General features: G+C 34.5%; 1 protein-coding gene across 11 annotated transcripts in view; it reads right to left on the bottom strand.

The window, feature by feature from the left end:
* The window catches only part of CEP112 (centrosomal protein 112), a 162,975-nt gene that overhangs the window by 117,404 nt on the left and 21,753 nt on the right, over positions 1-23,818 (bottom strand). For all 11 annotated transcript variants that reach the window (XR_005813688.1, XM_040530960.1, XM_040530958.1 and 8 more), the window contains 9 exons: positions 15,018-15,104; positions 13,036-13,135; positions 11,845-11,963; positions 10,570-10,713; positions 6,597-6,751; positions 6,141-6,270; positions 5,636-5,728; positions 4,679-4,738; positions 1,886-1,965 (listed from right to left, as the gene is read on the bottom strand). Coding sequence is in view for 10 of the 11 variants with exons in the window: in XM_040530960.1 (XP_040386894.1) it covers positions 1,886-1,965; positions 4,679-4,738; positions 5,636-5,728; positions 6,141-6,270; positions 6,597-6,751; positions 10,570-10,713; positions 11,845-11,963; positions 13,036-13,135; positions 15,018-15,104 (968 nt within the window). In the remaining variant the exon portion in view is untranslated. The remainder of the gene's footprint in view (positions 1-1,885; positions 1,966-4,678; positions 4,739-5,635; positions 5,729-6,140; positions 6,271-6,596; positions 6,752-10,569; positions 10,714-11,844; positions 11,964-13,035; positions 13,136-15,017; positions 15,105-23,818) is intronic.

The raw sequence follows: 23,818 nt of genomic DNA, 5'->3' as shown, positions 1-23,818 counted from the left end.
TACATCTCCGATTAGTGTGTTCTGTAGCCTTTATTTGAAGAGAAAATGAAAGCAGATGACCAGACCATCAGGAATATTACTACTTCTCATGCCAAAAATACCTTCTTGTCAACTTCTTTTAGTGATTCAGTTTCAACAGGAAAGCAGCCTCTGCATAGCCTTTCACAGGAACTAATAAAGCAGAGGTTTTCTATCAGAGTTGAAATCTGAAAGAACTGGTTAAAAGAATATCTGTTGGGTTTACACTACGGCACTATACCTGCCAGTAAAATATTTTTAATCTCTAGGAGCCCAGATCAGCCCTGATGATTCTTCCAACGTCTGACTCCATCCAGACAAAAACAAAGCTCATTTTAATTTCTATTCCATTAAAAAAAATAATTACTTATTAGCATTACTGATTCCATTACTAACCTTAAAATTAACCCTAAATCACTTCTATAAGACAACCAAAATGACAGTAATACAGATTCGCTACTGAAGAGTAAACTATCTCCAAAATTAAAATGCTTACGAAGAGGCTGACCCATCCTCAGGTTCAGGCCAAGGACTCATTCATAAAAGCAAAAGGTTAGGACTGGCCTCTGCCAACATGCTCTGAACTTTGTGAGCCCTGAAATATCACCAGAAAACTGGGTTCTTGAAACTTCAGTCTTTCACATCCTTACTGTAACCCAAACATTAAACCTAAGCTAATTACAGTTAAGGAATCTGAAATATATTACGACCTCCTCAAATATCTACAGAGCTTCTCAACCCAGTGCTGTTAACTAAAAATTAGGTTCAAAATCTCCAACCCACTAACCCACTTTACTTGCCTGAAGGGAAGCACTACCATGTTTACGCTGCAAGAGGAGCACCCACATAGGGAATAAGTTCTGAGCAGTCAGTGGCCTGAAAATTCAGACCTATTGTATTAAACATACACATACTTAACTTCAAAATGACATGTTATTTGTAAGCCATGGAAGATAATTAATGCAACTACATTATCAATGAGTCTGATGTTTCAATATTAAAAGACATGTTTAGTTGGTAAACAATAAAGTCTCTCAACTTATACAAAGACAAATAGTGTAAAAAATTTGAAGATTAAGTGCTGAAGTTTTTATTAATGTTTGTAGGGACTTAAAATAGTCTCTGTTGATGATAAGTACCTATGAGATTACTGAAATAAAGGAAAACAAACTTCAGCCCAGTGACCTGTATTGAATAAAAGTATCTTCACAATGCCTCTATCAGCTTACATAAGATATATTATAATATTTAACTACATAGTTTTCACACACAAATTCTGTTTTGTCTCAGAATAACCTGTTTGTCTTATAAATATTTTCCATAATTTTTAATTTAAACTGGATAAACATATGGGAATATTTTACTTAATCAAAAAAGGAAGAAGCATAACAAGAGAATCTTGTCGTGTGCATCTGCTGTATGTAGACCATGCCTCTGCTCAGAAAATATCAAACTTGTCCTATCCTGATTAGTTTTGTGATGTAGAGTGGTCAGCAAAAAAGCTGTTCCAAGTTCAAGTTCCTTCCAAAATAGTCCAAAGCAATCTTTTGTTTGGATTCTTTGCCTATTATGTATCCACCCTAAACTGAAGACTGTTTCATTTATTTGACAGGGAATGATCAGCTGAAATCACTAACTTTGATTCCATTTTATTCCTACCACTTAACACATCGACAAACTTGGGTGGTTTGTTTCTTGCCTTGTTTTTTTGATTTTTATAGCTAAAACCCCTAAGACACAGCTTTACAGTGGGAATATAACTCAGACAAATTTTGGGAAGGTGGTTAGACAGCACACAGCATACATCTATCTAATAAATGTGACTAAAAATTTACAAGTGTTTCAACAATTATTCCATATCACTTACTTCAAAGTCTCTTGCAGTTTGTGAATTTTCTTTTGAGTATCCCCTCTTTCTTTATCAAGATCATTCCGGATGCCATGAATCTACCATTTGAAGGAAAAAAATATCATATTTTAGGTAAAGCAAAGCCTGATAAAATGTTATTTTAAATTATAAACTTTATTTTACATATTTCTTTTGCACTGATATAGATAACCGTTGACATATTTCTAAAATTACATAAAGTGACAACAATAAGTATTAACAGAGAGGTATGTGAGTTATTTTGTGTGATCCTGAACATTTGTACAAAAACTACAACCAGATACAGCACAACGTTCAGTCCTCCAATGAAAAAGCAAATCTCATTTTGCTACAGCTCTATGTACATGTTTACTCTATCAAAATCTGAAGTGTTAGCCTGTTTCAAAAAGCCTAGGTATTGGCAGGCTGTGCATCAGAGAGTAAGGAAGGTGTTACCAATCCTGACAAAGTTATATACATGTAACAGCTGGCTGAAGGATAGTTCTCTGTAATAATCTGTCACCGTTCTTATGCTGAGCTGAATGTTTGCAAAACAAGCAGTAGATTATTTATAAAAAGCAGGTGTTTCCTTTGCTTGTAAAACCATTTAGTCTAACTGGTTCCTGATTCAGCAGATAAGCACATTTAATCAAACAGTGACATTTAGGGTTACTACCTATTATTTGTTTGATGTTTAAATATCCTAGCAGGCAATAGCCACTGTAGACCAATAAAGATTATTAGATAATGGGCAGGTACTTAAGTGAACAGATTGCATCAGGGACTTCATGATTTCTCTACTTGAAGGCAAGCTTGGTTTTAGTATTTTATGGGCCAATCTATACGATTTTATGGATTTGTATCAACAGATTGTTCATGTGTATTTTTTCCTCTCATCCTTTCTTAAGTTTTTTTTTTTTTTTATTATTTCAAAGCATACTGTTGCATCAGAATTTCTGAGTACGCAAACTGCTATAAAATTATCTATTAAAAACAAAGGGTCTTCTTTCTTGTTTGCTGATGCACAGTATCCCAACTAAAGTAAGCTTTATCTTATCTATAATAGAAATCAAATAACATAGTTCTGCAAGAATGGCAACACCTATTTTTAACCTGAGCTTGAAATGACATCTTGAAATATCAGAGAAATTCAAGTTTGAAACTTGTGAACACTGTAAGAATATGATTCCAACTAGGTGTGCTGTTACTATCAAATTACTACTATAAGAAACACGAACATATATGTTGACTTTATCTTGCACCAAGTTTAATAGTGCAGATGTGAGCCATTCAGGGGCATTTGGACTTGGTACCTTTGAACATCACCAGCCACATCTGATCTGTATGGATCTGATCTGGGAGGAAGTGATTTATTGCAATAAACCAACATCCACTGTACTTCAGTAGCCAGAAGTTATCCAAATCATGCTAACATAATATTGCTGATTGAAATAAAAGTATTTCAATCCTAGGCCTTTCTTGAAGCCAACGTTCATAAAAAACATAACTTGGTCTAAAAAGACAAACAAAGGCTAGGATTAGAGCAAAACATATCTTGGAACGAAAAAGAATTTAATTCAAGTCAGCAGGAGGCACTGACTCAAACCAAAAATCTCACTACAGTTCATGTAGCAAATGCTATTACTAAGTGACAAGTCGCTATGATCACAATTCATCATTTTACATTATGTATTTGCCACATTTTGAAATGATGTTTGAATAACACATCCTTTCCAGTAAACAGTCATCTAACACTCTCTTACTAAACACTACATGAGTTGAATACATAACGTCACTAAAAATGAAGTTTAACTTGAAACCTATTGATGTTTAAAGTCTGAAAGAGTAGATAGCATTTGCAAAGTGCTTAGGATGAAGTGCTTTTGAGAACTACACTTTCTAATTTAAGTTTCTCATGTAAAAACAATGCATATTGACAACATATAGAAACCACATTCAAACCACGTAGCCATACAGAATAAAGATACATTGGGAAAAAAGTATAGAAGAACATAAGGAGACTGACAACAGGTCAGGCAAAGTTCAACTTAGTTCATTGTTTTTTCCTCTAACAGCAGTTAGCATCAGATACCAACAAAAGACGACTTTATAAATAGGACAGGCATACAGCAGCACTTTGGTAATGCTCTCCCAGCCTGCATAATTTGAGGTGATATATCAGCAATTAAATGGCTGCACTTAAATCTTCATCAAATTTGTCTAATTATTTTTTTAACTCATGAAATGCTTGGACTGCACAGTACCCTATAAAAGACCTTCACAGATTCACTAGAGATTGTTTGAAAAAGTTCCTTTTGAAACTGCCACCTGCTAATTTTGGTTAAGGCCTCCTGTTTCTCACACTGAGAAACAACAAACAAGCAACCCATCTCCAGAATCTGTCACTACCAGTTCTTCATTTAAACGGCAATAGCTAAGACAGACTCAAAATAATGAAAGAAATACAGTGCACTGAAATACAGAGCACAGAAATACAGAGCATAGAAAGCACTGCACCCTTTTAGCTGTAGTGAATTCCTCTCAAAGGGAGAGCGAGCATGCATTCCCAATTCAAAACACTGATGCTATACTTGCGTGAAATATTTTTACACCTTCATCCCCATTTGAGATAAGATTATTTTTCAGACTGGCTGTTACATTTCATTTTTTGCATGTCCTTGTTCTACAAAAAAAATTATGTTGGGGGATGATTTTGGAATTTAAACCTTTACCTGTTGCATACAGCAGTCTTGAAAATGTGCATAAGACAGTATATTTTCCTGAAAATATTACCTGCTTTTCATATACACGCTCCAAGTGAAGTTTGTCCTGTTGAAGTTTATAGTCTTGATCCTGCAAATGAAGAGGTATTTCTAAATAGACAAATCACATATTTCGTTTATTTTAAAGCAGTCGTTATCAGTCACATCCATATTTGCACTTCATAACATCACTAAATACTTTCAAATTGACATTTAGCTGTTATTTTCAATTATGGAAAACACACCACTTTATTTAGTACTTCATTAGCTTATAAAGGGTATCTAAAAAGATGTAAAGTTACAGGACTTTGTTTCATGATCATAAATGCAAGATGTGAGCAGTAGTCTTAGATTTTACTCAGAGAAAAATCTTTGACAAAAAAATCCAACCAACAGCAAAAAATATCCCGCAAAACCATCTCTAAAGTCATGGTTCAAGCTTTGGAAGACAAAAAACAACTTGCTCTCCTGAGCTATTAAAATGCTATTCTGTACTACGTCAACTCTGAAATGAAAGACATCAGAGGAAAAGTAGATGCCAAAACATGAACAGGCTTGATACGTTATAGAGACGTGGAACTCATTATCCTGAGATAATGAAAATTGAACTGAATTGTTAAAAAGCAGAAAAAAATTTGAATCTTAAAAACATATGCTGATTAGACAAAAAATATTTGTAATTTTGACATGTTTCTCCTTAATACAGACACAGATTTATACTGTTGAATCACATTAAAACACATGAATTAAGACAAATAGTCAAAAAGTTCCTGTAAAAATTCTGCTCTTACCCATAAAATGATCTCTTCTACTCCTACTTTTTAATCAACCTTAAAGCATAAGGTGACACCCTATGTATTTCTAGGAATAACATACAATATGCATCCTCATGTATTTAAGTGTATTTTACTATGGCTATCTAAAATTTCAGATCACTGAGGAAAGTACAAAGAACTGGTCATTCCTGAGTAAGAAATTCAGGGCTCACCCTCAGCTGTTGCTGTCTTTGATGTTCTGAATCTTGTAACTGTTGTTTTAATATACACACACCATGCTGCAACTCTTCAATCATATCAGATGCCTGTAAAGATTTAACAGAAAGAATCTTTGTGTTATTAGCTCTACAAGATGCATCTTTTGCCTTTTTATATTCACTTCTCAAAGGTGACTAAAAATTGGAAAATTATTAATGTAGGAAAAAAAAAGAGTTTGTAACTCCAAATACTTTACATCAGCCCCTATAGAAGTACCACTTATATATGCACATAGACACCCACCCACCAGAATTACTAGTTAGCTTCAGATACTTTTTCTGTCAAATTTGGGAATGAAAAATTAAGTTAGTTTTTTCGCATTTTTATTTTTAAACTTATGCACATGAATAACTTATGCAACTGAACATTTTCTGGGATTTATTCATATGCATTACATTTATATTGAGTAGACCACTTCTAAAAAAAACTTTTTAATTCCTGTTATAGATGGAAGCATACCTTAACTGCAGAGAGAGCATGCTCCTGTTTTATAAAATTTATATCAACATCATATTTACTTTGTAGTTGCTGAATGTTCTCCTCATATTCCTGTACAATACGGTCCTTGTCTTTCTGAAGTGAGCTGTGCCTGTAAGTAGTAAGCAAACAAAATATGGAAATTGCTTTCATATTTTGGCATTTTACCTGCTCAACTTCTATTTTACAGAGTTCACATATCTGACTGTATCACGTGCTTGTTGTAACAGAATTAAATACTTATAAATAATGGAAAGATAATTTATTTATGATGGTCATTTGGGCCAGTTACAAAATTAGTTTTGCATCAATTAATACATTTTTATGAAAATTCTCTAAAGCAAATTACCATTCACTGAGTTCTTGAGTGAAAACAATGTTTGAAGAATATGGAATTTCCGAAAGCAATATTAAAAACAGCAACCTCTACTTAATTACCTTGCTTTCACTTCCTGAAGTTCAGAGCATACTGCCTGGTAACGTTGTTCTGCTTCAGTCTTTTCTTGAGATAATCTTTGACGCTGTAAATTACTATTTTCAGCCTCAACAGTCAACTGCTGCACACGAGCCTCGAGATTTTTGACCGTCTGGTTCTAAAAGAATAAGTCATTGTTAAAAAACACCAGAATAAATTAGCATATACCCCTGTTGTTATCCAGCAGTCTAGAGCAGCAAGGTTCTTTGGTGGTCCAGAAACACAGGAGTTACAATGGCAAATCTGTCAATCATGACAGTAAGTTATGTCATACATACATACAAAAACCAAAAAGACAACACAAAACTTCAAAACATATACACCAACATCACCCCCCAAAAAAGAAGTGTCTTCTCCACTAAACATAACAATGCATGCACCCAATTTCTAAATTATGCATTGTTTAAAATGAGAGAAGACAGATATTTATATAAAAATTGTAATTGATGATAATACACGTAAAGCATTTATAGACCTTCCATTAACCAACAAGTGTTATCACTAGCCTTATGCACAACTTGCATGTGAGAAAGTATTTTGGGGAAAAAATATATATAAGATTTTACTGATTGTTATGGTGAGGAGCAGCTATAGAAGTCTGCTAGGAAACATAGTAGACTGCATAGCATCCAGTTAAATCTGTAGGTTTCTCATGCCAAAATATTCTATCAAGTACTTTCACCATCATCATACATACTTTTGTCTGTAAGCATATCAAATTTCTAAACTAAAACGCAGAGCAATGCACTTAGGTTGCTAAATTATAGATTTTAAATAATTGTTTTAAGAGTACACTTTGGGAAAACCACATCCAAGGATGTAAACCATAAGATACAGCAATATATGGTATGGACACAGAATGCAAGAGGAATGATTATAACACTAATGCTACATTAACAGTGCAAATGCTGTTTAGTTGTGTTTCAAATCAACTAACAAATATTAACTGAAAAAATTCACCAATCATCTCATAAGGTATGTATATCTTCTCCATTTTATTACTGGAAAAGTGGAGGCACACAGGGAAGGAAAGCATGTGCAGGAATATAGCAAATACACATCAGGACTGAGACCATGTTCCTCTAGTATCAGCTGATATACATTTCGTTAATCCACTTCTCATAAACATATCATGTTTAATTACAATGATTTTCTTTCAATATATTATAAATATTTCCCCCCCACACACACACAATTTTAACTCCTAATATAAACAATCTTGAAAATGAGCAGAAATAGAAGAGGCAGGTAGCATGAGACTACTACTTCCCACTCTTCCCTAAATTTATGTTAATATGCACGGAAATGACTGAAGTATTCCTCAGGAGGTTAGAGTTAAAAAATAAGACATAGCTGTCCTTCCAGGATGTACATATCATTGTTATTTTTATATTAACAAAGGTCTGAACATGAGGGAAGTGGAAAAGTATTTTCACCCTCTGTCAAGTAAAAGAAAAACCTCAAACATCTGCCCTCTCAAGTGAATGCCCCAACTGCCATATAATTTTAAATGAGCCCGTAAAGCAAGAACCTCATACAGTTGGAATGGTTACCTGAACTTTGGCCAGTCACTTAAGATATTTTATGAACATAGCACAGCAAATTTTTCCATCAACACAAAGTCAGCTGCATAGCATGCTTTGTTGTTGTTGTTGTTGTTTTTAAACAGTCACGTACATATCATATTGCCAAATATCACAGTTCCTCCCTGCGATCCCACCCCTTAGGAAGTTAATAGTTCAATGCACAAAACCCTGCTTATGAGTTCTATAGTATTAAATTGTTCAGCCAATTTCACTTGCTAACAGCAATGGCATTCTTGACAATGTGAAATTCTGAACAAGAAAACTCTGAAATATAGAAAAAAAAACAACACAACCAAGAAAGAAAGAGAATGGAAAAAAGAAAACTAATTTCCAGTGACAGTCTAGTCTTTCATCTTAAGCCCTGCCTTGAACTGTACCTTGTTTAATTATTAAATCAGAAGCTGCTCAGCAAGATCTGTCTAGTTTTGATGGTTCTTAAATTCAATCTTGCTGACAGACTGTGTCCATTTTTCTTTGTATTTACTGTTACCTATGACACGAACTGAATGTTAATTTTTAAATTCAACATACATTAATAATGGGATAAACTTTATTTGACATTGTCCTTTCACTCATTCAATTTTCTTCATACATCATACTGATAAAAAACAGGATACTTGTTAATTTCTTGCTTTTTACACTCTTTACATATTGAATTATTTCATATCTGTCATATTCAGTTCCTCAGATTTTCTCTTTTTTGCAACACAAACACTTTCACTTGATTTTTCTGTGCAATTCTGCAATTGGGGAAGAATTTGTTTCTATTTGTCAAACCAATGGTCATCACAAGTGAGTTTTTGCATACAAGAGCATCATTTGAACACATGACAAGAAGTGGGAATAAAAGTAATGCTAGAGCTTTAGGTAAGCATAAGTTAAAGAAACACTAGAAAAGTTTATCTCAGAAGGATAAATAGAATTCAAATCTTGCACTTTTGAAAAAGAGATAGATATTGCTTAGAAAGATTTCAAATCTATGATCCATGTCAGAAGAAAAAGAATGAGGGCAGAAAAGTATTCACAAAGTAATTGAACAATATGGTTTAGGCTGATGATGCCTTACTACAAATTGTTGTATAATTTACATAATTACAAACCTTGTATGCCTGCACAAGACCCACTTAAAAGGTCTGGTATAGGATTACGCTTCCTTAGAGAATAAAGTTGAGGTTGATGATTAAATCTCCCCACCCATCTTATCATCACCACCAGGAGACATCTATCTATGACACCAATTATGATTACAATGTATTTTTTAAAGCTAAACAAAGATCAAAAAGATTGAGGCACATGATTAAATAGCATTTCTAGACTATAAGAGTGCTTCCAGAGTTTTATAGACAGCTTACAAATTTCCAATTGAAAGAAAATTACACTTTTGCAAAAATAAACAGGAGCTTCAACCAACCCTGTTTCTGTGAGATGAAACCCAGAAGAAACAGAAAATGAAGTACAGGGACAGAGGCCTTAGCTAAATCCACATATCAGCACCAGGTTCTTCCTTACTAGACCAAAAGCAGGCTTTGGAGGCAAAACTCCTGCACTTGCCATCTACACTGCTTTAGTTCACAGTGCAGAAGTCTCAAAGCAAAGGAACTGGATTCCTTTTGGATACAGCTAAATTGGAAGATGTCAATCAGAAACAGATCTAATGCCCTCCAGTCATTAATTACTATTAAATCAGCGTAACCAGGCTAAAGCTAGCCTGAAAGAGCCTCTGAAGCATGCTGAGCACAGACACTGGTCCTCAGTACCAACGGCTTCATTCTACAAACACGCTCACACAGCATTGGTCTTACTTGATCAAGCAAACCTCACTAACAGTAAGTAGCTTGGTGGACAGGGCAAATTACACCTGATTACATTTTTTTCCTGATTATTCTAAGTAAGAAGTGCAGTAAATTAAAATACTACAAAGATCATTTTTTTTAAATCTTGGTATTTGATGTCCAATCTAACAGAAACATTCAGTCATTTGAAGAGGAGATTTTTAAGTAAGAAGTTGCATGTATCTGTAGATGCTACATAAATCTTTTTTTATAGTTTACAAATCTACAAAGATGGAAGTTTTGCTAATTTGACTCAAAAACAGCAAGAAATGCTAGAAACAGTCCTTCAATACAAATACTGATCTGCATAAAACTCATTGAAGGGCTGCACTTCAATGTTCATTTCCAGTGGCAAAAATCTTTGATTGAACTAGCTGCCCAGTCACTGTCCTTTCCCAAGACAAGATAATTGCATTTCTTGGCCCAACAGTATTTATGTACACTTTTGCACAGATACACAAAATTCAATTGCTTAAAAAGACACACTTCCTATTGTCACATACTAACAAAAAACTTACTGTTGACTTTATTTGCTCCAGATAATCTTCCTCCATTTTGCTAAGACGAGCATTGGTGTCCTCAAGTAGTTCCTGCATATCTTGTGTGTGCTTCTTCCGAATATTAAACTTCTCCTTTTCCATTTCAGCTACAGCATTGTGAAGCTGCACCACAACAATAATAGCAAATAGTAAATGGCATATAAAACTAGCACTTTATATATACACTGTTATCACAGTATACCAACAGAACACCTGACAAGTGCAGGTCACACCTCTATCGTCTATAACACAACTATATAACTGTCTCACTAAAAAAAGTCTATGACTCTATAAAGCAGTATTTTTTTTTTTTAAACTTATTGTATTTCCATCGTACTTCACACTACCATCTTCTTTAAGATAAATGCTGCTCCAATTCAACTTTTATAGTTTCATTAGATTAAAATTAACATTAGCATTTTGTCTTCTTGTTTGTATTCTTGCATCGTTGATGACAATTACAGATGACAATCACAATTACTTGCAATGTAACTACCAAAAAGTGTGATCTCAGGCAGAAAATAATGCTTCTCTAAAACAAACAAACAAAAAACCCTGAACACTCAAGCTTCTAGGTCTTAAGCACATAGGACAGGATTTATGGTTTCTCTCTTACAAGACAAGAATTAAAACCAACATCACTTCCAGATGCAGGGCTGGGAAGAAAAAAAAATTAAACCTAAGCAGCATACTTCATCTATGAAGGGAAGCATTCTGCCATTTTTGTGACCCTCCCTCTCCTGAGAGGGGTAAGCAAGGCAAATGCTGACAATAATTTGGGCAAAGGTGAAGCTGTTCTGCGGTAAACATGCTTCTCTATGCTTTGCTGCTGCCTTAAGTCTAACAATAAATAAAAATACCTTGAAGAATTCATGACCCAATGAGAAAGTAATAGTTCAAAGGAATCACAGTGACAGCAGGTAGCAGGAGGTTTACCAAGATTAAAATTCCATGTCAGGTCAACCAGAAATAAACACTTCCCTATTACCTCCAGCGACTTGCCAGGAGGACCAGATGAAGCCCAGGAACAGCTTCTAGAGTGACCAGCTGGGTGGGGGCAAGTGACTATGGATGTGCAAGAGAGTCAGCAAAAAGAACCTTGCAAGATTACTCTAGATGTAAATAAAATCAACACAAGAGAATCTCCCTAAAAGTAACATCCTTTCTATTATATTTATGTTTTTGAAGCAACAAAATGTATTATCCCAGATACAGACTGTAGGAATCTTTCAAACAAAGCATTATATTCATTACCCTTTTCTCCCACTCATTGTTCAAAGAATCAGTGCTTTGCTCACACATCTTCTTCAACTCCACGATCTGCTTTTCCTTTGCTTCTCTGATGACTTGTGACTCACGAACAAGGGTCTGAACTGTCAAAAAAGGGAAAATAAACAACCATTCAAGGGATACCTTTGGGACTTTTCACTGTTGGCAACAGATGCAATCAGATTAGAACAGTTTTCCAATTGACCTGGCTTTCTGATGTTTTTCTGCTGTTAAAAAAAACTTAATGCATGTGCTTTATAACTTAGCACTTAAATTCTATGTCACTAAAATAGTGCAAGGTGTTCTCTATTATATTCAGAAAATATTTCATAGTGAGGTTTTCCTTACTCTAGCAGTAAACAAACATCGATAAAATTCCTTAGAACCTAAAGAAAATAGGGGTTTTTAAGCTGATTTCGTATGCATCCAGGAAATATTTTCACGCAGGTTGAATGACCAAGATATACAAAAAAGTTAATTTCCCAAAATTTCCCCCAAGAGAAGCACTGGATTCCTTGCAGGACACTTTACTTAGCAAGCAACAGGAAACAATATACATGGAACTTTCTCTCTTTCTGTACCTAGGTCACCAAACTTGTGCATTATTTTACATGGTGGTTCCATCCAGAGTGTAAATACACTCCAAGGAATTCTAAAAGAAATTAATACTCAAAAACTGCTGACAAGCCACACTCAGATGGGCCGAGTTTTATACGTATGACATACTCAAGACTACTGCTCATTTTTCAAATATCTTGCCACAATAGTCTTAAATAAATAATACATTGTGGTTTGCTTAAAATGTACTGAATGTATAAATAAATGAACCTTGAACCAGAGATCCCAGAAGTTTTGAATAAGTGGCCAAAATATTTCAGTATCAAATTTTTTTTTTTGGTGACGCTCATGAAAGCGTGTAGGCATTAACCATAAGCACACACCGCCTCTTGGAAAATTTGCTTTGGCAACTAGACAACCAGCAAAAACAACCAGGCAAGCCTCTAAAATCTAAAGCAAAAATACGGGAAAGAACTGCAAATGAGGAGGAAAAGTATGCTTGCACCTGGAAGGAACACGCAGGCTCATGACCACAAGGATGCAGTACAATATCACTATGTAGAAAAAACAAACAAAAAACCCAATACAACAACCAACAACTGTGAAGATAAAAATCACCTTTTTTCTCCAGTTTTCTAATCGTCTCCTCAGCTTCATTTTGTTTTGTTTTGTAGAGGGACTTCAACACCTCTATTTCATCATTCTTTCTATCCAAAATCTGTAGCAAAGATTCACAATACTTTAAACTTCCAAAAACACAAAGTTACAACCAGTGCACACTGATAACTGTCAACGGAGCTGCCTTCAAGATATCCTTGGATCTTGCAGGTTAAGCAATGAAATATAAATAATTTTCATAGCTAAGACTGCCAAGTCATAAACAAAGGATTGATTTAGATAAAAGCAGGCACTAGTGTAGATTAAAAAGGCATTTCATGTTTTTTTGGGGGGGTCTTTTTGTTTTCTTTTAAACTTGGGCAAATCCAACGTTGCACTTACAAGACAGAAAAATTAAGCTAATGCCCTGGAAGAGTCTGGAAGTTTCACGGTTCTACAACTGCAAATAGAAATGATTTGTTTCCTTTTTCATATTTGTACTGCCTAGGTATACTTAAAAGCACCTCAATATTCCTTAAACCTGATGAGGATTTAAATCATTAGTGAGCTTCATTACACTTTCTTTGACTTCACCAGTACTATTATTTGTAATAGACCAAGTCCTTGAGGTGTAACTACATTTACATTTCTGTACACGTTGATTTTGGAAAAAATTGTTTGAGTATTTGCATACTTTGAGATACTATATTAATTTAAACTTCAAGTTTAAAATAAACAATCAACTCAGATTTTACAGCAGTGCCCCAAATCTCTCATCAAACAGATGCTTTTATCTTAAAACAGTATTACTCCATTTGCATTAAACGTTTTTTTTGTCTTTAAAGATTGATATGACGATATTAAACCTTTCCTAAAACATCCAACACTATGAAACGACTTCGGAAGCTGGAATTCTAAGATCAGTTAGAAAAAGATAACAACTCAAGGGATGAGAAAGCATTTAAACTATTTCTTATTCTCACAAAGCCGTTTCCTTTAGACTCCCATCTTTGCTAGCTAGTTATGCTTGCAGACTTTGAGAACAGATGAGCCAAAAACGCACCTGACCAAATATTAACATCCTTTCAGGAGGCTTTGATGTGTCACAGTGTTGTGTCAACTGACTTCCTCCAAATCTGTGACTCAGTCTTAAGAAACAAAACTAGAGATACTCAGTAATGCTAAGCGTACGGTAGGACAAGTCATTGTGATCCCGATCCTGAGCACTGAGCTCCCGTTACACTCCTGGAATCACAACGCTTCAGAAGGCACTTAGTACCTCACAGGATTTGACCCCACACATTCAAAACACAGTATTAAATGTAACAGAATGGTCTTTGATGGTCTTTTTGTAATCTTCCCTAAAGTGGTGTTATGCAATATGATAAAGTCAAACCCAACTTAGCCCAAAAGAAGTGCATCTGGTGTCATTTTATTGCTGTGAAGGGTTAAAAGCAACACACAGCGTTAATAATGCAAGAGCATAAAAAAACTGTTTATAGACCAGCCTATGCTTTAAAATGGTGTCAAACCAGAGACTATTGTTCTATTAGTAGGAACATGTGATAAGCATACATATTGTCCTACTGCTATTTTTTGCATTTTGTCCCTAAAAATATAATTCTTTTTAATATTTTTGTGCACAATTTCCTAAAATACAGATGTCTTCTCTTTAAAAGAAAAATCAGAAGTTTATGATTTCATCAGCATACAAATTGATAGAAGCTGCTAGACTGGTAAAATGGGTTGCCTAGTTAAAACAAATAAACAAAAGTCACCTGGTATTTTCATATGCTTTCTGCAAGCATTTTTCTTTACCTAAGTTCCTGCTATCATAGAATATTCTGCATTCTTATCAGCTTACGCAATCTGTTATCTACAATCTTACTTTAAAGGAACCTTAATTGCAATTCTGAATAAGTACAATTGTGAACAATTTATTATAGTCAGATTCTCTATTATTTTGTTCTATATATTGTCTCTGGAAAAAAAATAGTTCTTACCTTTTGAACATCAGCATCATGCTTCTGCTGCAACTTAAGTTTTTCTTCATGAAATTTACCTTCCAATATTTTCATTTTCACGTCCAGCTTTAAAAAACAAAATAGAACCAATAAACAACTAAATTAAGGAATAAATTTCACTGATGTCCTTTGCGTAACCTTTATATTATTCACGTATGTCTTTGAGAAGGCAACGGGAAGTCACTAACAAATAACTGCTATGAAAAGAAATTAAAAAAAATTAATATTCAGTTTCTTGGTATTTTCATATTTATCTGAGAAAGCTGCTACAAAAGTTCTCAACCTAAAATATTTATTTAGAAAATGAATTTGTAAGATGTTTTAGTTGGCAATAAAAACAACTGCTACTGCCCAGAAAAGAGCTATCATCTTTTATTTAAATAAACAGTTAAGAATTAAACTTTTCATATTTGTGTTACTATACCAAGCATGGTAAGCAAGCTTTTATTCTTTAGGCAGGTGTGACATTTACACAAAGAACGTCCTTTAGCACAGATGCATGTTTATTTTTGTTTTCTATTATTCAGAGATTTCACATTATAAACACATTTCCTTTTAAAGGTTTCTTATTAAAGGATTAAGATTACTGCTGAATTTGATTGCTAAAATACATTTCTTGCTTCCACTTGTTTGTTCATTGTAGTGTACTTAACACCCCCAACAACAGCATATTGCCACTTATTACTTATAGTCTAAGTTTTCATCTTAAAAGTATTTTTAATCTATTGTGTATTTGCACTATGCCTTTAAAGCTTGTCTTCAGGACTCTGCGAATATGACAGCTATTTTGTGCTTCTCAGAGTTCTTAGAAAAAAAAAAAAGGCAACACCTCTATTCACCTTCATGCTATTCCACTTCTACCTTTAATCGTTCCTCCTACCCAGGCAACAGAGCAGCCAGAAAAGCTTCCCCAGAATGACAGATCCCTGTAACCTCCCTCACGTTACACAGGACAGATCACAACCATTGGAGCACAAGTACAAACATCTCACCAAAAAATGTACTGAACCATTATACTGCCAACAGAAAAAAAATTTGCTTTCAGGATGTTTCAAGAGCCCACAGTGCTGAGGCCCACCGGGCCTGCAGTGGGGCACCAGGCTCAGGCCATCGTGCAGCTCTCTCAGCCAAGCTAACCAAAACTGAGCCTAAGAACATCACTTCCAATCTTCTCAGTTGACAAACTCTAAAGGAACCAACAAGCATCATTCATTCTGCCCTTATTTTCACTCCTTTGACTTACCCAAAGCAGTCATTCCAGCAAGAATCTTTAACGAACATATAGAAGAAACAAATACACCACAAATGATTAATAGCTATTATACGATTACTTTGTTGTATGCACCTGTTCACTACGACTTGCAGAAATACTTGAAAAAAATCGAGCTACAAAACTCCAAGTCATCATTCAACTAAAAAATGCAAAATGCAGTGCAAGAAATACTGCAGTCCTCAACAGCTGAGCGCAGAAGAGCAGCGCACGCTGTTAATTTCCAGACTCCACACCCACTGATAGCCAGAGTATATGCCTGCTTATTACACTGCATAAAGAGGCTTCCTCTCTCTCAAGACTAAAGAGGCACGTAGTCTTATGCAAATTATCAAAAAAATAAAGTTGGATTGACAATTAATCCAAAGAAAAGGGAAAGTATGCTTTGCTGCCAGACACCTTATCATCCAAAAATGAGCATCACAATAAGAATGCATGTTCTATTCACAAAATACATGCATATGTATATATGAAAAGAAATATATGCATATATCCCTCTAACAAAGTGACATTGTAGAAGAAAATCTCAGTACCAGGTGATAAACAAGCGTTGATTTTAAAAAACAGCACAGTAATCCACTTCCAGACAGACAGTTTGTGAACATACCATACCATAAATAAATATGAAGGACATGTAAAAATACTAATACTAGAAACTAAACATGACAGAACCTCCAATCTAGTTGAATTATATTAAAAGCTTACAAATTACTGACATATGGCTATCACACTCGCACACCTGTTAAGTACACACAAGCACATTACGTTTAAAACTCATTAACAAAGTGAGAACATCTCGGCTGACATAAATTAATCCTCTGCATTTTGCATCAGTTGAGCTCTGGCCCATGCCTTTATTGTTCTATACGTTGAAAGAGCATAAAAATGAGACAAACTAAAAGTTGTCTTCTATTAAATATGGACATATATTTTAAAGCGATGGTGACTGTTCTCAGCAACTTGGCTGTCTTTCCACAGGTTAACAGCAATACTTGAAGTTGGCTCCTGCTTCTAGTCATTAATCTTCCACTTAACAACTTCCTTTCACTTGCATTAGTTCTTATCAATTCTTATCAACTTCATTTTCTATTCATTGCACTAACTCTGGGAGGATGGACCTCCCCCTTAAAAGTGCACAGATTTTGGGACTACTTTCCAAAAAGGTTTGACAGCTTTGTCTCAGGAGAGCTACTGGCAATCAAACAAAATGAATTGGAAAAGCATGTCCAAGGTACAGAAGTCAACTCTTAACAAAGGCAAGCACTGCAGTAACTAAATGAACTGTTTTTTAATTTAAAAAAATAAATTAAAAAATCTCTTACTTGAAAAATCCAAAAGACCAGCAACTCATCAGTTCAGGACTTGAAAAGGAAACCTTCAAAAGCAATCCTATAAACTTACAATGAAATTCTGAAGTTTCAGCGCTCCAAACATTTTTCAGACCTGTGTCATCCACAACTTATATAATTTGGTCACTTCAGGACATACCATATAAATAAATATTAGGGAGCCTGATTTTAAAAATCTTTGAAAAATCAATGATTTGTATGCACATCAAGCTTTCAGCTTAAGTTGAAACCTGTATTTGTAATGAGTATCTGATAAATAAAATAAAAATAAAATAATCTCCAGGAACAATACTTCCCAGTGCAATACTTCCAAGACACACATCTCCAGCATTTTTCATTGTAATCTCTGGAAATGTTAGTGTGAGTATTTGCTGTAAAAATACAGATATATTGGTTTTAAAACCCTACATTTGTAATTTCTTCTATGGAAAATTTCCAGAAAAGCCAGAAAGCAAACTTTTTGGCCCACCCTTTGGAAGCTGGCCTTACACAAATTCACCGCATATGTAAATTAAAAATACAAATCGCATGATGCAAACATTTTAAAAAGGGATCTCATTAAGACTGGGTTTGAAGCAAATGGGCTCACTTCACAACTGGGTGAAACTTCTCCCCTGCCACTTCAAAGTTTTAATCTTTGATTAAATACTAATTTAAATAAAGGAGTATCTTTGAAATTACAAGCATACTTAATTGAATCAATTGCATATCTGTAGCTACCCAAATGCCAAACCTCATTTGCTAAGTTGGTCTCAATTTCCTGTGGAACAGCACTTTATAACTTTTACACGTTCCTCTTTTATAAACTGCCCTTTGCACTTCAGCGTTTTACTTTATTAAACATATATCGAGAAACAAACTGACTGACCGCAGTAACAAACTAACACCTTCACGAGTGTTAGAGAAAACAGATAAAGACAGCTTAGAAAATCTGTCATTCACTTTGTTAGAAGTGACTAATTGCTCTGATGCTCATCAGTTTTAATAGCTTTTATTACTAGTTCAGAGGCAGCAGAGAACATTAAGTTTACAACATGTTACCAGAGTCAAAAAAAAAGAAGTGTAGATATTGTGTAGATAGATAGCTGTATCAGAGAAGTTTCCAACTATGTAGGAAATGCAGCCATTGCTGTAGCCTGAACATCATTCCTTCGGATTTCTGTCATTGTTTACTCTCCTTACAAAGAGTATGAGGCAATTAAACCCTAAGGCCACGTAAACATTACTGATGTCAAACATCTGTCCTGTCCCTGTTACTTAAAGCCATGGAGGGTGGTATCAACAGAACTGCTTTTATGTGGCTAGTCACACTTTCTTCCTAATTAACAAAAAACAACAAAAAACACACTAAATCCAGCAAGTAGTTACCTGAAAATGGATTTTCATCATATCACTGTCTTACATTTTCATAACACAGGTTTGTTGCCATGAAAATTTAAATAACTGTCCAACTAAAACTGATAGAAACTAACCTGCAAGAGTCATAAATCTTTGGAAAAATAAAGGTGACATCCCAGCTTTTCCTCACGACAGAAGACATATATTCATCTTGTCACTATTTACAAGAATTTGTAGGAATACTGAAATACCTGATTTAAAAGTCAATCACTGAGTAAACTAAGTATGTTAATTTGAGGCTGTAGTTTGGAGAGAGCTTTGAGCCACTGCTCACTGTTCACTTGTCTCATTACCGGGATCACCCTTAGGCCAGAGGGGCATTGCGAAGCTCTAACATCCATCAGAGAGGGGTTTTGGATATTTGACAAAACAGCACTTGTGTGCTTGCCAGATTTCTTCCAAGTCTATGAATATATGGGAGAGGGAGGAGGAGAGGAAAGGGGGAGGAGGATGTAAACAATAAATGAGAACTTCAAAGTAAGAGCTAACAGCACAGAACAATGACTTGCATATCTTACAGTGTACGACAAAACTTATTTGTCTTGGTGTAATGCAGCTGCTTAAAGAAAGCAGTTCACAATGCAAAGCTTTGATATTTTCACGGAAGAGAAAGATTTCTTTAAAAAAAACAACTGGAAACACAACTAGAACTTTCTACTGAATCATGTTTACTTGCTTTTAACATCCAGGGTTAAAAAAATATACAAATACCTATAATTCATACAGTGTTTTAATCTATATGGGCAGGCCATGGCAACAGATACCACACCTGAAAAACACTCAAGATTATGTGTAAAATCAGAACTTCATACAAAAGCAATTTGGAATAATGCATTTCAGATTATAATTAACAATGTATTTTTTTTCATTGTGTTATTTCTCTATCTTGTATTGTACCCTCAAAAAAATTAAGATCAACTTCGAGGTGCGTTAAACATTAAAATAAAATAAAAAATGTTAACATTTAGAGCAATTCAAGGGGAGGAACAACCTGAAAAGTGTCAAAAAAAATTACTGGAGAGGAAAAAAAGGAAAGAAATGAATACTATATTTATAGCAATTACTTTGAATAGAAATTTCTGCAGTATATATATATATATATATATTTCTTTTTCTCATATTGAAACTACTCTTCCATTTTCAAAATAATTGTAAAAATTGTGCCTCCTGTTTTTGTTGCAATCAGCTGTCTGTAACAAGCACACTTGTCACATGATATATACCTTAATATCATTTTTCATATTTAACAAGCACATCGAAAAATATTTGTTTTCCTTGTAAGTGCTGATAGTACTCTAGGAGCACATTGCACAGGAAAGTTTGGTGACTATACACGAAGTCTAAAAGATGGAATAGCAGAAAAACTGTTTTTTGGAAGCATCAAGTCTCTCAAGCCTATGTTGTTCAATTAAACTAATTAGAGGAAGGATAACAAGCCAAGAAGTCTCAGACTTACAAGAAAAAACAACTCAGATCTGACATGGATGACATTGCTGGTAATTGTTCACCATAAAATCCCAGGAAGACCAAAACCAGGAGAATGTTTAAGCTATGGCAATGTAAAGCAATGTAAGTCTACAGACAAGCTTGTCTGTAAACACCTTTACAAATAAATTAGCAAGGTATAAGGACAAATGTTTTGTTGAGAAAAATGATACTTTGGTGAGAAGTTTGCATTTCTCCCCAGGTTTCGATTTCAAGGAGTCTGACTTTGAGCAGCAGGAAGATGAAGCCTAGCCATAACAGAGCCCCTCTCCCTGTGCTCCAGGTACAAAACCAGCGACTGCTCCATTTCCCTGAGCTTCACTTTGGTTCCCTCGATAAATGGGATTCTATACAATAAAAGAGGACTATTTTGAGTCCTTTTTACACATACATTTTTTAAAATATGCAAAGGAGCTTTTAAGTGTCGAGGCCCATTGTTTTTCACTGTTTCAGGTGCAGACATTTCCCAAAATGATCCTGTGAGGGCTAGACAGGATACTTTTGCAGCCTGTCTTTTTTGATTTCCAGGGCACTAATGTATAAATTAAAGGAAGTCATAAATAATATTTTTCCTAGTAGAACATGACACACAATAAAAGCAGGTTTTCCAGCTGGGATTCACATTAAGGTTGGGCTTTTTTCCTGATGTTGCTGTGCTCATCTTCCCAGGGTAATATACATATCTCCCTCCTTCCCCCCCAAAAAATAAATGTATAACTTCATTTTGAAACAGCAGATACATAATCACTCCTTAAATAATAAACAAACTCCTTTAATAATAAATAAACTTCTGCATTAAATACCATCAATATTACCATCCAACATAATGCCTAACATGAAAAAAAAACTGTCTTAGAAAGTCTCTGTTGCAAAGAGCTTACAGTCTCAATAATCCAGACAGACTGAAAGAAAAGCAGCAGACAAGTGAAACATGCAAGCCAGAAGTTAGAATGTAAAAAGAGCCTTTATATACATGGCATTTTGCCCAGATGCAGAGATCCTTCCACAGGAGACTATGTTTATGATCTGGACTACATTATTTGACCTAACAAACATGTATACTTCCCTCCACATATCTAACCTTCTTTGTATTTGTACTCTTTAAAAACATGACAGCTACTACTTTCATTTACAATATTTTTACAGAGTACTGTTTGAAGAGAAACTAGACGTTCACCTACATAAAAAAGTTAGTATGACATTGTTCCATTTTTATAGCCACTAAAAATGAAAGGCTTTGTCCTAAACCAAACCATACCAGCCCAGCTTTACCCTGTCAAGAAAAATGTCTGTTTTTTTTTTTTTAATGACACTGAACATTTGGTGTATACAGAAAAATAATTGAATGAATAATTGTTGGTATTTATATGTAAAAGTCATTAATCTCTTTTAAAAGAGAACAATATATTTTTTCATAGATTTCCAAGTTGAGGGTGGTGGGAATGGGGAGAAAAGCATACTGCCTTGTATCCCACCAACTGTTATAACTTGAATTGGTATTTTTACTCTAAAGGGTTTTTTATATAGCTAATAAACAGTGTGTGTATTAGTACTACAGCACATCATATTACTTAACAGCTCTATTTGGAGTGGTAACCACCCCACTTCCATATATAACAAATGTGTCTGCCACTTGTAGAAGAGACTGACATCAGTAAGTACCAAAAAAGTTAAAACTATGTTTAGGAATTGTCAAAGCTTATATATAGTAACAAATTATCAGATGCAATTATATAAAAGAGAGCTCAGAAACGTAACAAACTATCTTCAATTGACAGCATTGAGAACTGAACCCTGCTGAGCCTTCTGAATGTGCCAAAATCATACCGATTTTAAAGGGAGTTAGTAAAAATCTGAGTATAATGAAGATAGTAGATACTACTTGAAAAGTTCATATAATTTAATTCTGCTTAGTGCTATGCCTAGCAAAATAAATCATTCTATATACACTTAATCAACAGAACTTACTTTCCCGGTGTTATTTCATATTTGTTTATATGTTATATTTCACCAGCTACTGAATTTTGTAGTCACCTCAGGATCTCCTGAAACAGTCATTAAAAGCACACTTCTGCCTTTATTTCACAATTGCAACGTGGGAATAACAGTGTATGGTACCTACTTTTTCTACTCAATGTATTTTCTGCCATGAATACCAGGATCTATACATGTAAAAATCAAACTTAAAAAGACAAAAATGAGACACTGAGGTAGAGATTAATCATGCAGCAAAAGATTAATTCCCAGCTGCTTGGCAACCATCTGGACATTTTACTGGTTAAAACGCTAGTTTGAATTGCTAACCTACCGCTTTGATCTTTCTCAATGTCTCCAGCACATATGTGCAATAATTAAAGACATAGTTCACAATCTATTGCAAAAAATAAATAAATATACATGTCCATATATATCCCCATGCCCAGCTCAATTAGTATCAGGAATTATAAATCACAAGTCAGTTTATGAAAACATGTCTCATCCTGATATACACTGTATGTCTCACACCAGTCTAGCAATAAAATAAGGTTTGGATTTTATTACACTACATTCTGTAGAGTTATCAAAGCAGACAGGATACGATTTCCTCATACGGAAGACAATGGACAACTTGCATATGTTCTTGGGAACAGGACATCCAGTCAGGAACCGTGTTAACAAGTCAAGATTGTTGCATTTTTAAACTAATAGATCTGTGTTCAGAATGATAACTATGGGGGGAGAGTCAGTTTACAACTGAATTCTCAAAATAAATCAGACACTTCATTCAATACAGGCTTCAGGTTAGTCCATAAAGAAGAAAATTCAAACAAACCAGAGAATACTCAAAGTCATAACACTTACTGTTTTTAATATAATATATATAAAATTTTTAAAGGGAAACGAAAGTACTTTCAGAACCAAGCTATCATACGAAAAAGTTATGGAAAAGTAAAAATCAAGAAGGAATAATTATGTCTTTTCTGCCTTTTTGGATTTTTTTTGCCTCTTCTTATGAACCACATATAAGTAAACAGAATTCAACATGCATTCTGGTGGAGGCTGTTGTTAAAATGTAAGAATTAAAAAATTTAACTTTTACCAGTTCAAAAACAACAGGAAGTTTAACAACAGTTTTGACAGTTTTGGATGAACAGGGAGACAAAAGATGAACAGTAAATTAGGATAAGTGAGAATGAAAAACAGAGTAATCAAAAAGATCATTGCAACACAAGAAGCTCCAAACTGACTATGGAACTGCATAAAGCTCCAGTTACTGCAAATTTCAAGTTTTAGGCCCA

Source organism: Cygnus olor, chromosome 18, assembly GCF_009769625.2.
Source record: "Cygnus olor isolate bCygOlo1 chromosome 18, bCygOlo1.pri.v2, whole genome shotgun sequence".
NCBI lineage: Eukaryota > Metazoa > Chordata > Aves > Anseriformes > Anatidae > Cygnus > Cygnus olor.
The sequence above is the reverse complement of the archived record's forward strand: the minus strand, read 5'-3'. Positions and strand labels throughout refer to the sequence as shown.